The 17949-nt window shown below is 37.1% G+C and overlaps 1 protein-coding gene across 1 annotated transcript in view; it reads left to right on the top strand.

Moving 5' to 3' along the window:
* Positions 1 to 17949, top strand: part of Cachd1 (cache domain containing 1) — a 226216-nt gene that overhangs the window by 80711 nt on the left and 127556 nt on the right. The window contains exon 2 of the mRNA XM_042685056.1: positions 3199 to 3261. Coding sequence (XP_042540990.1) covers positions 3199 to 3261 — 63 coding nt within the window. The remainder of the gene's footprint in view (positions 1 to 3198; positions 3262 to 17949) is intronic.

The following is a 17949-nucleotide window of genomic DNA, read 5'->3' as shown; positions in this document are numbered from 1 at the left end:
CAGTCCCACATTATGACTTTAAGAGTTTGTTTCATTTCTAGTGTGATTAGAGGATAGAACATCAGGCCCCCCACAGAATCATCAGTGTTTATATGCAGAGCATATTCTTTGCTTTACAATTTTTTTCTTTAGAAATTTTTATTGTTATTATAAAGGTGATACACAGAGGGGTAAGAGTTATATACGTCAGGTAAAGAATACATTTCTTTTTGGATAATGTTGCCGCTTCCCTTGGTCTCTCCCAGTTTTTCCCTCCCATCCTTACCCGCAAGTTGTATAGTTCATTTTCAACATACAATGTTCTTTTACCCAGTCACATCTATTAGATATAGAGGATATAAATATAAATATATGAGCCATAAAATGGTCTCCGTAAAAATATTAGTCATTTTACTGTAAAGATAATAAAAAAGAATTGAAGCAGTCTCATAAACTACTCTTTATTACTGTCATTACAATGGAGTAATTCATTTTTCTTTTAACAAAAGAAAGAAGCATCTCTTTGGACTCTGGGTGAGTGTTGCCGTGGATCGAGTGAGCTTCCTAAGATCATTGGGCCTCTTTTGTCCATCGCTTCATGAGGGAACAAGTTAGGAAAGATTCTGTAGCTACTGGGTCATGAATAGAACAAAAAATTGATGACCTTCATCAAGATTTGGAGTCACTACATGAATTATGTTAATTTTCAGTCAAAATAGGTTCTTAGTATGAATGTTTTTTGAACATCAAATTGTATAAAAGTATAGAATATATCCTGGGGATATAGGTGGTGCTCAAGATTTGGAGCCACTACATGAATTATGTTAATTTTGAGTGGAAATAAGTTCTTAGAAATAAGTTCTGTTTTTGAACATCAAATTGTATAAAATATGGAATATATCCTGGGGATATAGATGGTCATGACATCAGCCCCACCTCTAGAGAACTGGGAACGTAAGGAATTTGTAGGAATGGGTATCTATAGGTTCATAATTCCTTTTCCAAAATAAAATGTGTCTCATGATTTGGAATTCTGATGTCTCTTGATTATAAAACATACTATACTGAGTGAGATCTAGAGGAGAAAGAACTCAGTAATCAAAGAGATTGATTGATACGCATATCAAAATGAATGACACACAAGATGCAGCTGGTACTTAGTTCCAGATAAATTCCAGACATGTTGTATTTGTTAATGTGTTATGCAAAACTTGATTTTCACAGCCTTTTAAATTTTTGAAGAAATAAGAATTTTTTATTTATGTTAGTAGGTTTAGGTATTAGCTCCCCACAGGAATATTTCTTATGTGCTCAACGCACTCAAGACGTATTTTTGAGTGTGTGCCTGTCCTGGGTTTGAACTCAGCCTAAGCTTTTTTTTTTTCCCCCTCAGGGTTGGGCTTTATCACTTGAGCCACAGCTCCACTTTTAGCCAGACTTTTCTGCTGGGCTGGCTTTGAACCATGATTCTTATATCTCATCTTCCTGAGTAGCAAGGATCACTGGCACCCAGCCAACTAGCAAATTCTTAGGACATACAAAATTCCAAGCAACTGACCTGGAGCTACACTACCTGAATCTAAATTCTAGCCTTGCTAAGGGATTTAAAGCAACTTTTTAATCCTCCTTGAGTCGTTTTTCATCTTTAGAGCTATCATAACTTTAAAATGAAGATTAAATGAGGCATGAATGTGGAGCACCAAGTATGCATTACACTTGACTTTCAAAGATAAGCTTCAGTTTTTTCACCTGTGTAATGAAAATAATGATAAAAATCGTATCCCAAAGTTGTTTTGTAAGGATTACATAAACAAGCAAGTAGAAATAATGCTCATCCTGTAGTAAGCATTTAATACGTTCTAGCCAATGTTATTAGCATTATGAGCATTATTAGTAATGCAAACTTTCTTATGAGCACTGTCATTTTCAGGTAAGAAGGAAAAAAATCCCAGTTCTCTATTGAGTGAAGAAGTGGCATATTGCAGAATGACGAGAGATATCATGATGGCTCCTTTCAGTTTTCTAAACTGTAGTTAGAAATTCCCCAGCCTCACTATTTTTACAATAAAAATTCCCAAACTTATTTGTATCTTTCCACCTAATCCTCTTCCACCCAACCTAACATACACTCACTCTCTCTCCAAACCCAGTGGCTTGATCTTCCTTCATTTGCATTTTGTTTCCATTATATGATGCTTGATGAACTTAGCACTCGTTTTTCTCATCACCAAACAGGTGTGTTAAGCTGTTTGGGAAGCTATTCCAGATGCTAACAAACCCTTGACAGCAAGATAGAAAGGAAAAGGGAAATTATGGCTTCATGTCTCCAGACCTGGCTCCTTACTCATCTGGAATTCCAAAATATCTTTAAGATAAATGCTGCTGCTGCTCTTTTTAAATTTCTGTTTAAGTTTTTTATGCCTCTCATAGCTATATAACTTGGGTCCACCCACCCCCACCCCCGGCACGTTTTATTTTCGTTTCATTTGTTGCCTGCTTCATTTCTTGTGATTTGGTCAAGGCCTCTAAGTTGCAGAGGCATTTTGACTGTAGGCAATGTATAGAGGAGGAGGTATGGGCTAGGCAGGGACTGTAGCAGACTGTGTGTGATCGTGAGCTATATCTTGGCCTCCCAATGCCTTGGCAAGGCTGTCACATTTCCTGGCATGTAGGAACTGGATCTTCTCTTAAGGCCACACATAGTTGGCAAGCTCCATAATGTTATTCTCCCACGGGGATGCTTGAGTAACAAGGTGGTAGATACTATTGGGTAGGTACTGGCTGGATAGGGCCGTGAGAGCGCATGGAAAGAATTCTTTGTAAAAACCTTTATTGCATTAGATTTTAGTGTCTGTAAACAATTACAGCATTCAGGGAGTGCAGGATTTAAATGAGAAACACAACTTTGTCAGATTATAGCAGTCGGATAAAATGGCATGGGCTCCGGAAATCTATAATTAAATGTATTTTTGAAAAAAGAAAAAATATAGTGTAACATCTGGTTTATTTCACTACAGAAGTGCCTGGGTAATGCTTATATAAGCATGATTGACTTGGGCTGATATTTGGGTTTCTCCCTGTTAAAATTGCTGTATTTTAATTAAATTTCTTTCTGCTTGATTCTGTTTGAGTTATATGCCACAAGTTATTCACACGCACATATATAGAAGATGACTTATTTAGAGACTCTAATGTTTGTTTGTTTTCTTTTGGTTGCAGCGGATATTCAACTCCTTTGTTTATACTGAGAAAATCTCCAATGGAGAAAGCGAAGTACAGCAGGTAAGAAGCCATGGGGTGCTTGGCCTTCCCTGACTTTGTCTTGCTTCTAGATTTGCTTTTTCCAAGCAAAATTTACTGAAGGCCTCCTGATGCTCTTTTTGTATACTTCCATGGACATTTTAGGCATAATAGTGACAACCCTACCTTTTGGATCCTTAGAAGCAGATGAAGCAATAGTCATGTGGATAGTTTTCTCCTATTCATGTTCTATCTGGAAAGTAGTCTCTCTCTCTCTCTCTCTCTCTCTCTTTGGTTGTCCTGGGGCATGAACTCTGGGCCTGGGTGCTGTGCCTCAGCTCTTCAGCTCAAGGCCAGCATTCTATCATTTGAGCCACAGCACCACTTCTACCCTTTTCTGCTTACGTGGTGCTGAGGAATTGAACCCCGGGCTTCGTGCATGCAAGGCAAGCACTCTACCACTGAGCCACTTTCCCAGCCCAAGTAGTCTCTTTTTGTTTTGAATATCCCTAAAGTACTTAAATCTAAAAATACTGAAAACAATCTCATCTATCATAGAAGTGTACAGAGCTAGGAATCAGACAAGCCTCATGTTATATTCTGCTGTTCTTCTTTATTCTGTTGGACCTGCTAAACAATTTTACCTTAAAAAAATTGTTTATTAAATTCTGTGATGGTACTGGGGCTTGAACTCAGTGCCTGAGCACAGTCTATTAGCTTTTTTGCTCAAGCATGGTACTCTACCACTTGAGCCACACTTCTATGTTTTACCTTTTTATTTTCTGGTCAGTTGTGGAACTTGAACTCAGGGCCCGGTCACTGTCACTGAGTTTTTATGCTCAAGGCCAGCATTCTACCAGGTCAAGCCTCAGCTCTACTTTTGTTTTTTTGGGGTTAATTGGACAACCTTTCCTGCCTGGGCTGGGTTTGAACCATGATCCGCAAATCTCAGTCTCTTGAGTAGCTAGGATTACAGATGTGAGCTAGCAGTGCCCAGCTTTCTTATACCTTGCTTTTGAGCTATAGTTACCCAACTTTAAGGGGATCATAACATCTGCTCTTTGGGCTCTGACAACTAAGTGTTGCCAAATTCATGGAGAATAAAATGAAATCAAATATATGGAAGATTCTAGCACAAAAGCAGTTCATCTGATGTTGGCTTCTTCTGTTTTTTTTTTTTTTTTCTTTCCTCTTTCCTTATATCTTCCATTCACTCCTTTCCTCTCAGCTTCTTTCAGTGCTCTGTAAAGTCAAGATGTTTTGAGACCAGATTGTATTTATTTATAGCTGGCTTCAAATGGACTGCCTCCTAAATTGAAACATAGTGTTCATGAACTTGGTCATAAATAATTAGGGCTTGAGAAGAAGAGTGGTAAAAAGGAGTCGGTTTTAATTTCAGCTAATCTACCAACTTCATTACAGCATGTGACTATCAACTGGTAATTTGAAGCTAGGTTTGAAACTCAAGTTTAAAAAAAAAAAGCACAAAAAACAGAACGTAGCTAAAAACCAGGAGAGTAGCAGAATGCTTCCACAGAGTAAAATGCTAAGAATAAAATGCAATTTTATATTATAATAACCTGAAGATCTTTGAGAACAGCTTGACCCAATCTTAACTTCAAATATGCCATATAAGAATTCAAAGCTTTACAAGTGTCATTAGAGAGAAGTTTTTTTATAAGATATATTTATTCGTAAGAAATTACTGTAGTTCAATATTGACGGTGCAGCATTTCCTATTTATAGATATTGAAATTCTTTTTTATTGGTTTTGGCAGGTGAACTTTAAAGTAATGGTACATTCTTTTTCTTAACTTTAGATACAGTTAAGAATTAATTGCAGCAAGTATGATGTGGCTTGAGGTATCGTCTTATCTTCATGATTTTTGACTCATTTTTATTCTTGCACAAGTTCAAACTTACTTTGGGGCCATTAAATCTAGAAGTTTTTCACATGCGACTATTTCTGTACAAAACGTGAGAATAAATTTTTCAACCAAAGGTTACTTGATAGCATTTTAAAGAAACCGATCTGGGTGTATCAGTTTTGCCTCTTTCCTGGAAGTAATAAGTAGATGCTGTTACTTTGGCTCTTTCCAAATATGTAGGTGGCTCTGGGTTCACTGTTCTCCATATCTAGATGTGATGATGTTTGGAAGCCTTCAAAGTGATATTTAGAAATTTTAGCCAGCAGATACAAGTTCAGGGCCATATCAATCCTGATTTTAACATGGGTGTTTTCTAAATAAATTTGAAGGAACGGAGATTCTTTATTCTACTACGCATGGGGAAACAGAGGTCACAGACATTAAAATGAGGGTTTTTGTTGTTGTTGTTATTATTGATCAGGGGGGGCTGAACTCTGGGCCTAGGTGCTGTCCCTCAGCTCTTCAGCTCAGGGCTAGCACCCTACCACTTGAGCCACAGTGCAACTTCTGGCTTTTTTCTGCATATGTGGTACTGAGGAATTGAACCCAGGGCCTCATGCATGCAAGGCAAGTTACTCTACCACTGAGCCAGCTTCCCGACCTAAAATGAGTTTTATAGAGTTGCATCACTACAAAGTAGGAGAACTGGCAAGTACTCTTCCACTTGAGCCACAGCACTACTTCGGGTTTTTTGGTGTTTAATTGGAGATAAGAGTCTCATGGACTTTCCTACCCCAGCTGTCTTTGAACCGTGATTCTCAGATCTCAGCCTCCTGAGTAGCTAGGATTACAAGCGTGAGCCATTGGTGCCTGGCTAATATTCCTAATTTGACGGTTTATTTTAATAATGTATGTTTTTATTCAAAGTAGGATTTTTTTTTTGTTAAAATGTCTTGATGGACAAAAGTGAAGGAGTATCACTACATTGTGTGTCTTCTCACTAGCTGACATAAAGTTCCTTCTCATATTGAGTAACAATCTATTTTTTTTAGGTTCTCCATAATCTTTTCCATATGCCTACCAGAGCACCCAGAGCCAGTGGATTTTGTGTCTCCATTTTCATACATGGAGATAATTATATCATTCAGCCTAACTTTGAGCACTTAAATCCTAAATTTTTTCTTTTCCCCACAATTTATAGATCCTTTTGGTCTTATGGCCACAGTGAGCGTAATAATGAAAGCTTACATTTAAGTATTACTTAAAATTTGCTGTTGCTTCATTATGATGATATCTTTTAATCTATAAAATATTTCTCATGCTATACTGAACAGATAGACTCCTGATAGCTTCTTGACATGATTAATAACTGCCTGGAAACTCTGGATCCCATCAGTCTGAGCAGGGTCCTATTTCCATTGGGGAAATGCTGACTCTTGTGTAGTCTGTCTGTAAAATGTCTCCATCACAATTACTCACACTTTTAGCTCCCTTGAACCCCAGAACACTAATAAGAGCTGGCCTTTAAAAAAAAATGATGAAATTTATCAAACATTTAAAAACATGTATAAACACACACACACACACACACACACACACACACACACACACACACACACACACACACACACACACACACACACACACACACACACAATGAAGAAATATACTGAAAGGAACATTTTAACAAACTAGCCAGCTAAAGAAATAAAGCATGAGCAGACTTGGCAGTAGGCCCTCCTATGACCTGCCAAGGCTTCTCCCTCCTTCTCCCAGAGATAACTTTGCTCTAACACTTTTGAAGCCCTACCCTAGCTACTTTGGTGTTTGGGGTTGTTTTGTATGCAGGCATACCAAAATTAACATTTCCTTTGTTGAGATAGGGTCTTGCTAACGTTTGTGCAAACTGGTCACAAAACTAGATCCTTTAATGTCTGGCTTTCAAATGGCTAGCACCATAAGCGAGTGCTACCACACCCAATAACAGATAGGATAATTCTTTATTTGGTGAACTTTATTATCCTTGGCCTTCTGTAAAGTAAATGCTAGCAGAACCATGTTTTGTGTATATGTTTCCACACATATTTCCATGTGCCTTAAGTTTTCTCAGGGGTGGAGGGTGACAGTTTAGCTCATGAGGCAAAACACTTCTAGACTAGAATTGCTGGCATTTCAGAGCTCCATATGACTGGTTAATGCCAAATTACTTTTACAGTGTTGCCACGGGTACCTTGCTAAAACAGTGTTACAGATTTATTGATGTCCATCCTCCAGTATTTACTATTATCAATTTTTAGTCTTGCTAATTGGGATGTGCAAAGGATATGAGCTTAGCTTCATTACTGGTGAGATTGAAATGACTTTTTGCATGTTTATAGTATGCTATTCTCCCTCCATTGCTTCCTCCCTCTTTCTCCCTCTTGAAGTGCTAGAAATCAAATCCAGGATCTTAAGCTTGCTGGGCAAGTGGTCTTCCATTGAGCTTCATCGCCAGCAGCAGCAGCAGTTCCTGGGGGTTTTGCATCGTATGTCATGTCTATTAATGTCCTTTTGTCATTGCTTTATTGCAGCATTTATTGTAGAAATGTGTGTATTCCAAACCCAACGTAAGCATTCTGTGATGAGATTATTTCACATCAGAATACCACTAGCCACGTGTGAAATAATGAATAAAAATTTAAAATTTTACAGGACTTTAATAAAAATAGCCCCATGTGGCTGTGCCTTTACATTTGTTACAAAACTATGTTCTCCCAGTTTTTTTTGTTTGTTTATTTTGCATTCTTAGTTTTTATTTTTTCCAGGAGTATCAAGTTTTAAACTAGGAACACTTTTGTGAATGTAAAGCCTAACCTGTAGCCCAGATTTTTTTTAATCTTTTTTTTTTACTGTGAAAATACCGTACAGAGGGGTTACAATTACATGGGCAAGATAATGAGTACATTTCTTATCAAGCATTGTAGCCTCCTCCTTTGTTTCCCCTTCCCATCCTTTCCCATCCTCCCCCATCCCCCTCACCAAAGTTGTTAAGTTCGTTTTTCGACATAATGACTTGTACATCTCATTGTTGCAATGGGTCCTCCTTATCCCTGTTTCAACGATTTGTTTTTTCCCTTCCCCTCCACATATACCAACATCATATATAGTGAAAGCAAGGGTTATACCATGGGGGAGGTACATACAAAGTAACAAAGACATAATCTTATAAATATGTTAGAAACAATGGCATGAAAGATCTCTCTCTCTCTCTCTTTTTTTTTTTTTTTTTGGTCAGTCGTGGGGCTTGAGCTCTAGGCCTGGTCTCCCAGTTTTTGACTTGTCCTCTCACTTTATTTTATATTTTAAAGAATTAAACCTTGTATTTTGAGCCAGTTTTTAAAAATCTCAAAAATTTTACCTCTCTCGTTTAAGACATCCACCTGGAATTGATTTTTGGTGTTGGATATATAGTATTCAACTTGGTTCATTTTTCCCATGTGTATTTTTTCAAATGTTCAATCCCTATCTGTTGAAGAATCTCTCCTTTCTTTGTCTATGATATGCCTTGTGTCATTAATCAAGTTCCCAGTTCAAATTTGACTATGTTCCATTGGTCTGTTTATCTACCTTCATGGCAGTAGCATGGTGCTCTCTTGCTAACTACACTGTTATGAAAAAGTTTTGATAGGTGGGAAGATAGCAAGCACCATTACTTTCTATTCCTTGATTTTCCCTGCTAGCCACGCTCTGAGGTTTGTCTCCTATCCCTGCGTCCTATGCTATTTCCAGAATGGAAGCTCAAGCTGTCTAGACTATGGCCTACATTCTGAGGATGTCAGGGTAATCTGGCCCTGCCCATCTTTCCTTCAAGAGGTCCTTCTTTCACTCTGAGGTCTTTATAGAGTTTTCCTATTCATACTACTGGCATCCTAATAATCAGAGGTATCAGAACTGCTAGTAAGATGAGTTTGATAAGGCCCAAACAGCTACTTATTCAAAACCTGATTCTAGGCATTCATAATTTTAGCTCACTATCTGTAGCTGAAAGAAAACCAGCCTTTATACTTTTTGTTGTTGTTCATTGTATATTTATGTAAAAATCCTGGCATGCTTTTTGTTCATTATTGCCTTTAAATGAATGAAAACTAGAGCCCCATGGATTCTTTTCCTCTCACTCCCCTCACTTTTACTAATCAAACCTTATTGAGATTTGGACTTACTTGTGTATACTACATCACTTGGCAGGATATCTAATGTGCTGTTAATAACTCTAGTTAAAGGGAGCAAAGTAATTAACACTAATAAAAAGCATTTCATGATTCTTGACTCTTACCACAAAATTCCTGGTGGTATATACTTTCCCTTGTTTTTTACCCATTATTCCTTTTAAATCAACTCTGAGTTTGGGTCTAAATTCCCTAACAATGTGTTTTAAATCTTTGATTAGTTTACTATACAAGTAGTCCTGCTGCCAAAAAAACTGTGGCAACTGCCTTGGAAAAGAAAAACCCCAGTTATACATTCTGATGTGGAACACCTCCCATATACCCCAGTTTTGAATAATTCAAGAAATTAAGTTGTATATGCACATAAGGAAATTATATGAAAGTGAATATGGACCAAGAAAAATACATTTTTGAGCAAGTGGCCCAGAAAGTAGCAGAATATACTCTTGAAACACCATGTCCTGAAGGAGAAGCGAGAGAAAGGTTTCTGGGCAACAGGATTAGATCACTGAAGGAGTCGAAGACACCCGGAGCCTGTTTGAGGCCCAAGTTTAACAGTTTGCGCTTTTTCTCAAGTGCTTTACTAATTATTTATGTAAATAACTGACTCAATAAAATGACAACTATGTTTCTCATAATTCATGATTCTGAAGCTGTTGAATTGCTGGCAGCCGATGGTTTTAGAGTGGGCACATGTGGTCAGAGAAGCTTGCATACAGATGGCTCAAGGCTGGTGAAGGTCATTCTTCCAGCAGTTCACTCTTTCTCCAACTCATTTTTTAGCTCTTTGGATCATATCCATCGCTAGGTAAACATGCCAGTCTTCTGTTTTAAACACATAGAAATTCCTTTCCTTCACCCACTGTCCTCTCCAACTCTTGTCCCATTTCTTTTCTTTCTCTTTGAAGCACAGCCGCTCAAGCAGAGCATAAATCTCACAAAACTTCTCAATATTGCAGGCTACCAGTTAACACCACCCACTTTGCAAATTCCAAAGTCCCTCATTTATATAATTAACAGTAATTTGAGTTGAGGATCCTTTCCACCGTCTTGATGACATTCTTGGTCCACTTGTGCCTGTTAGCCCATTCCTGCCATGGAATTTTTACATGGGTTCCCAGGGGTCCCTCACTCCTTCAATTCTGCTTGGATATCATCTTCTCATTGAGATGACCCAGTGTCTAATACCTCAGCCCACCTTGTTCCCGATATTCCTGATTTTGCTTTATCTTTCTTCATTTTCTTGTTCCACTTTACGTATTACTTTCTGATTATATGCTATTGACTTTACAAAAGTGTTTTTTGGAAGCAATCCCTCTTTCTTGATTCTCTGAAGGAATGTAAGATTAGTGTGACTTCTTTGTTAGAGTTTGGTAGAGTTCACCATAGCACCTTCTGGACATGGAATTCTCCTTGTGGGAAAGTTATGATTTTTCAGTTTAACAAATAGGGCTTTTGTTTGTAGTGGTGTTTTTGTGTGGTTAATTGCTCTAAGATTTTCTGGGTAATCTTATGTCACTTTTTATGTTTCTTTGTTTCCCCCCAATATTTTTTTTTCTGGGTGCCATTACTGGGGCTTGAATTCAGGACCAGGGTGCTGCCCCTTAGTTTTATCAGTCAAGGCTAGTGCTCTATTACTTGATCTGTAACTCTACTTCTGGCTTTTTGGTAGTTTATGGACTTCTTGCCAGAGCTGGCCTCAAACTTTGATCCTCAGAGCTCAGCCTCCTAAATAGGATTATAGTGTAAGTCTATAATCTCAGTTGTCAAATTGTTGACATAAATATGTTTAGAACATTTTAATCATCTGTTCTTATATTATAAGCCAGAAAAACTATAGAGCAAAATCAATAAAATGAAATGCTGGCTTATTCTTTGAAGAGATCAACAAAATGTATAAACTTTTAGCAAGATAGAGAATGAAAGATGCAGAAAGTGGAGAAAACTTACTACTGATAACCTGTTTTTCCAAAAATGAGCTTGACTTCCTTCAATTTCTCTTTGCGTTTTATGCTTCACAACTTTGTGTTTTCATTATCTCTTTCCCTTGTACTTTAGATCAACGTTGTTATTTCTCTAGCCTCTTAACTTTAAACACTAGGTTGTTGATATTTACACCTTTTTTTGTTTTAGCAAGAAACATTTAAAGATATAAATGGTCTCTCAAACATTGCTTTAGTTGCATCCCACTATATATAAATATATGTATATGTATATATATGGATAAAATTGGTTCTTATGCAGTTCTAAGTATTTTCTAATTTCTCTGTGATTTCTTCTTTGACCCACAGGTTACTCTGAAGTATGTTTTTCAATTTCCAAAAGATGGGAGGTTTTTAGATAATGTCATTCATGTTTTAGTCCATTAAGAACTGAAAATACTCTGAATGATTGTAGTTTCTGTCCCCTCAAGATTTTCTTTTTAGCAATTCATCCGTGACTATGCCTGCTTAGACATAGATGCCTGCTTGGTGTTTGAGTATTTTTTTGTTGTTTGTTTGTCCTTTCTTGATCTATAAATCTGTATCCTTCATCAAATTTAGGGCACTAAGGGGTAATTAAATATCTTTCCTAAAATATTCTCCATTCTGCTTCTTAGAATCTAATTACATGTATGTAGATATTTTGATATTTACAAGAACTGTAAAACATATGGCTTTTACCCCCCCCCCCCTCCTTTTTTTTTTTTGGTTGGTCATGGGGCTTGAACTCTGGGCCTGGGCGCTGTACCTCAGCTCTTCAGCTCAAGGCTAGCGCTCCACCCCTTGAGCTACAACGCCACTTCCAGTTTTCGAGTGGTTGCTTGGAGATAGAAGTCTCATGGTCTTTCCTGCCCGGACTGGTTTTGAACCGGGATCCTCAGATCTCAGCCTCCTGAGTAGGTAGGATTACAGGCATGAGCCACTGGCGCCCAGTACCCTTTTTCTTTTTTATTAATCTGTTTTAAGTTTACTCTTCTTAATACTCCAAATATTTTGATACTGATATATTTCTACTGATCTGTCTTTAAGGTTTCCTCTTGTCATTAACACCTCCAACTGCCTTATTTTAACTTTGATGATGCCGTTTTTCAGCTCTAAGATGATCACTTGTTTCTTTTTAATAGATTCATTCCTCTGCTGATTTCTCTCTTTCCACATATTGCAAGAATAGTTTCCTTTACATCTGGGAGCATAGAGGAGCTGCCTTGGGCTCCAATTGATTGGTTATAATATCTGAAAGTACTTTGAAATTCATCTGTTGACTTTTCTGAAGAGTTGGTAACACACTGCATTTCCTTCCTTCCTTCTTTCTTTCTTTCCTTCTTTTTTTTGTTTTTCAAATGTTACTAGGTTTTTAATTTTCACTTGCTTAGGCACACAAGCACAATATCACTTAAGCCATGTCCTCAGCTGTATTTTCTTGATATGTCAAGAATTTTTATTTGCATCTGGTATTGTGAAAAATGTTTGCCTCCTGTTAACATTTCTTTGAGGAGTATTTTTGTTTGTTTCTTTGTTTTTTCAGGCAGTTAACTTGATTAAACTCCACAAAACTGTGTCATAAACACCCACACAAATCTCAGCTCAGTTTATCCTGAAGTGGAAATTGCCCAGTGTATATATGCTTGAAGGGTCTTAACATAGTTCTGGCCCCCAAAATACTTCAAACACTATTTAATTTTAAGACACATTCTGGGAACTGGTGGAGTAGCTCAATGCTAAGTGTGCCTACCTAGCAAGCACAAGGTCTTGAGTTTAAGCCCCAGTACTGCCAATAAATAAATTAAAACAAACACATTCTGGTAGATTTTTTCTAAATTGTAAGATGTTTTATTTCATGAAATATTCACTGGGACATAATAAAAGAGACTTTTAAAAATTATTATCATTAGGTAGTACAAAGGAGTTTCGGTTCAACTAAAACTGACCTGTTGAATCAAAACATTGCTTTTTAAAAACTGATACTTAGTTGATATTAGTACTTCAAATTATTCTCTTACTCATAGTTTAGGGACTATATCTAGATGTAGAGTTTGAACAGAATTATATCCTTTTCATAGAGAAGAAAGATGCTGTATTAACAGAAGAATTTACATGTGGCTTACAAATAATGCCAAGTAGCTTTCTTTGAAGAGATTATGAGTGAATGAGACTTAGAGAGATGCCAGTGTATGTTCCATTAACATCCAGTCCTAACTAATATGAATCTTTTCAACATTTATGAGCTGCTGGGAACCTCAGAGCGTGGAGAGAAAAGGTCCAAAGAGTTAGGGAACGTCTCCTTATTCTTTTTCAAACAGCCCCAGCCTAGTAGGAGGGATTTTAGGATAGGAAACTAACCACCTTATCTTTTGAGATGAAAAATATTAAATCCAGGCAGAACTCTGTCCTTTGCTGTTTACTTTATGGCCAAATACCTTTCAATGCCTATACCAATTCTGTCTATAAAACAGATATAATAATTTATTGTGAAAGGTTGTTTAAAATATTCTGTAGTTGGCTCTGCTCTGCTTCCAGAATACAGTAGAGTAGTTAAGTGACTCAATGTAATGGTGTTCTAAAGAGATTTCGTAGTCTTATTTTGGTATATGAATTCTCTGGGATACGAATTTATAAAGGTATGAAGGAGAATTTTCAAAAGGAATAATCATGGGGGGAAAACACCTGGAAAGGACGTGTAGAAGCTATAAAGGCCATGCTAACAGAGAAATATGAACCTTTTATATTCATCTTCCATTTCTATCATTTCTGTATTTGTGTTCCCAGAAATGCCACTGTAAGAGTGTTAGCTATTTTGTTTAACTGTATTGAGGACCACAAGAAGAAAAGGGACAAGAAGAGGTGCAGAAAAGCTGAATTCTGAAAGTTCTTGCCTTAATTCTGTCACCTAGTGCCTGGCACTAAGGAAACATTTGATAATACTTGTTGAAAAACTACTAGATACACTCTTGCACTTTAATATGTTCATTTCCAGAATCTGGATTTGTTTTGGGGTTGCCCTGCCAAGAGTAATCTAGCATGGTGGTAGCCTGAGGGTTCTCATTTTCTTTATAGTTTCCTAGTGAAGTATTTCAAGGTTTAGACTTGTCCGGACTTCAGAAATCCTGGAGGTGGGGTGGATGGATTCCATTCTTTCTTTGCTCCTAACCTTTCTTCCATCTGTCCCTAGGGGATTTGTTCAGTCAGAGACCTAATTTAGTCTACTCCTTTAACCCAGATCCACATTTGGTTCCTTGTTTTTTACATACATTCACTAAATATTTTTTGAATGAGTGAATGAAAGGCCCTAAATCTGTAGGAAGTTGAAAAAAAAAATCACCAAGAATTCCTGATGTCACCAGGATGTAAATTTATAACGAATCTACCAAAGACCAGAGCAAACAGATAGCTATCCTGTCCGTGTGCTACCCCAGCAAGTTTACTGGGGGTTAAACTTTAGATTTCCTTGATTAGAAATCAATCTTGGTTTGTTTTGGCTCTTACTCTTCTTGTCTGACTCTGCAGAAATGCAGTTAATTTTTTTAGTCCTAGAAACCTTCCCTTTGGTCTATCTATCATATTGATGAGTGCCTTGCAAATAAGATGTAAGATAAGGTGGTAAGCTGGTATTTTGGAAATAGGGTCAAAGAGGAGATGAGAGAGTTGTAATATTTTTATTTCTTCCATAATTTTCTTTGTGTTTCTATGTATATTTTATCATCTCACCCTCTTAATGACATTGTAAGAAGAACAGGTGTTATTATCTAGCTTAATTCCCATATGAATAAACTCTTGTTTCAGAAAAGTCATAATTATAAATGGCTTAAGGCCTCATAAAAATGGTAGGTGTCAGAGACGGGATTTTAAACCCTCCCTTTGTGTTTCCTTTGTTTCTATTTACTGGTTATGATAATAATGTCTACTATTAATTAAACACTCTAATTAAATCTTTTCTCATTTAGCCACATCCATGGCTTATATCCTTTGTCTTAACTCAAGTAATCTCTCAGTGAGGTCCTTCTTCACCACAAACTTATAAATTGTATTAATCTGTCTTACTGTCTCTCATTTGCTATCTCTTTTGCTTTATAATCTTTACAATTCATCCTCTAGGACTTACATATTTATATTTTTCATTGTGTATGTCTTCCTAATAGAATATAAGCTCATTGATGACAGGCAGTTTTATCTTTCATTGTTTAATACAGTCCCAGCACTGATAAAGACATTGCCCTATTGAACAGCCTAGGCACTAGATTTGCTGAGTCAGAAGCCGGAATCAACTCTACAAGGCTTGTTGACAAGGAAATTATACATAAGGAATTTTGCTGTCTAAGGCCACCAAGTATGAGATTAAAGAACTTGTTCTTGAATTTAAGTGTATTTAGACTCAGTGCTTCATTGTTTTTAAAATTCTGTTCACTAAGGTCTGGGGATGGTACTGTGGATGCTGACAGACTATGAAATGCCAAGTTTTGCAATCCTTAGTCCTTTCCCTGGCAGTTCACCAACTTGTTCCATATATTGGAGTTTCTTTATGCAATTTAATTTTTCTTTCTTTCTTTCTTTTTTTTTCCTTTGATGGTCATGGGGCCTAAACTCTGGGCTTGGGCACTGTCCCTCAGCTCTTCAGCTCAAGGCTATTGCTCTACCACATGAGCCACTTCCGGCTTTTTCTTTTGCTTATGTCGAGCTGAGGAATCGAACCCAGGGCCTCATGCATGCAAGTCAAGCACACTACCACTGAGCCACTTTCTCAGCCTGCAATTTAATTTTTTTAATGGCCTGTCACAGAAGAAAAAAGCAAAGATTTACAAAGATACTACACCAAAAAAACATACAAAGCTGAATTTCAATTTTTTTAAAAAAAGAACATATAATGTTTATTATCAGATGATATTCTTTAAACTTTGGAAGAGGTAAGAAAATATCAAGTAATTTTATTTTAGAGAGAAATTTGGTATTTTTTTTTTACCTTCTCTGCAAACAAAATAGTATGTTTCTTCTCCTAATGTTAAATTCTTGAGTATAAGAACCATGTCAGGATAATTTACTTTTTAGATCGGAGGATGGATGAATAAACTAGCCTCTGGTCTCTGTGAGGAAGCAGATTCTAGGCATACCTCTGGTAAGTGGTAGACAGGTGATGAGTTCAGTAAGTACTTGGTCAAGGACATATTATGCACTTGGCATTGTAGGAAGAGAAAGAGCTTTTCCCAAGGACCTCATTAAATCACAGGAGACATTTGTTCATGCATTTGATGTATCTTGTTAATCTCTTAAGGTGATGCCTGAAAGACAGACTCACTTTGGGAAATATTTCTTGATTGTATTCTTGAGATTTATAGTTTTAGTCTAATGAGACTGAGTTTCATCTAGTATGGCAGTACTTCAGTTACATTCAAATTACATTTTTTTCAGATTCTTTATTATGATTAAGTGATTACATAATTTCCCAAATTTGACAGTACTGTGGGATAGTGATGCTTAGTTAAAGTCACAAACACATTCTAACTTTCATGGAGCAAATTGTCCATCACAGTCTATAACATGTATGAGTTCTATGAGCTTTGCAATAGTTATTTCTTCCACGTTGGGTGATATGTACATTTCTTTTGTTTTGCATAGCATCAGCTGTTCCCTCTTTCCCACTTGTTCCCTCCCTCCCATCGCTGCCATTGAGTTGCTTAGTTCATTTTGATCAATGTCCAGTGCAGCTGATGGGTCCTGCTGTTGTATGTTTTCCTCTGATTCCCTCTAGTTCTATGTCATACTGGTTTCCTTCCAGTGTGCATATATATACACTACATGTGATCAGCAGCATAGGGTTATTTAGTAGTGATTTGACCACATGAGTGGAAGTCCTTTGTTTCTTAAGCCTTGTTAATTTTGTCGTATCACTTTACATTTTGGATTTAACATCCACTCATCAGGGAGACCATGTGCCATTTGTCTCTTTGCTCTTGGCTTACCTCGCTCAACATGATTTCTTCTAGCTCCATCCATTTCCCTGCAAGTGCCATTATTTTGTCCTTTCTAATGGCTGCATAATATTCCATTGTGTATAGATATCACAATTTTTTGATCCATTCATCTGTGGTGGGACATCTGGGTTGTTTCCATATCCTGGCTATTGTGAACAGTGCTGCAATAAACATGGAGGTGCATGTGTCCTTGTATACTGGTTCCTGTTGTTCAGGATAGATGCCTAGAACTTGTATGACTGGGTCATAAGGGAGGTCAATATTTAGCTTTCTGAGGACCCTCCAGACTGCTTTCCAAAATGGTTGTATAAGTGTACATTCCCACCAGCAGTGTAATAGGGTTCCTCTTTCTCCACATCCCCTCCAGCATTTGTCATTGGCTGACTTTAGGGTGTGGGCCATTCTGACTGGGGTGAGGTTGTATCTCAGGATTGTCTTTATTTGCATTTCCTATATAACTAGGGATGGTGAACATTTCCTCATGTGTTTCTTTGCCATTTTTATCTCTTCTGAGAAATCTCTTTAGTTCCCTTGCCCATTTAGTAATTGGTTTGTTAGGTTTGGGAGGGATTAGTTTCTTGAGTTCCCTGTATATGGTGGATATTAACCCCTTGTCTGATATATTGCTAGTAAATATTTTTTCCCAGTTTGTTGGTTGTATTTCTAGCTTGGTTGCTATATCTTTAGCTATGCAAAAACTCAAATTACATTT

This window comes from Dipodomys spectabilis, unplaced genomic scaffold, assembly GCF_019054845.1.
Source record: "Dipodomys spectabilis isolate Male_0828 unplaced genomic scaffold, ASM1905484v1 ptg000002l, whole genome shotgun sequence".
NCBI lineage: Eukaryota > Metazoa > Chordata > Mammalia > Rodentia > Heteromyidae > Dipodomys > Dipodomys spectabilis.
Note: the sequence above shows the minus strand (reverse complement) of the source record. Positions and strands in the feature narration are given on the sequence as shown.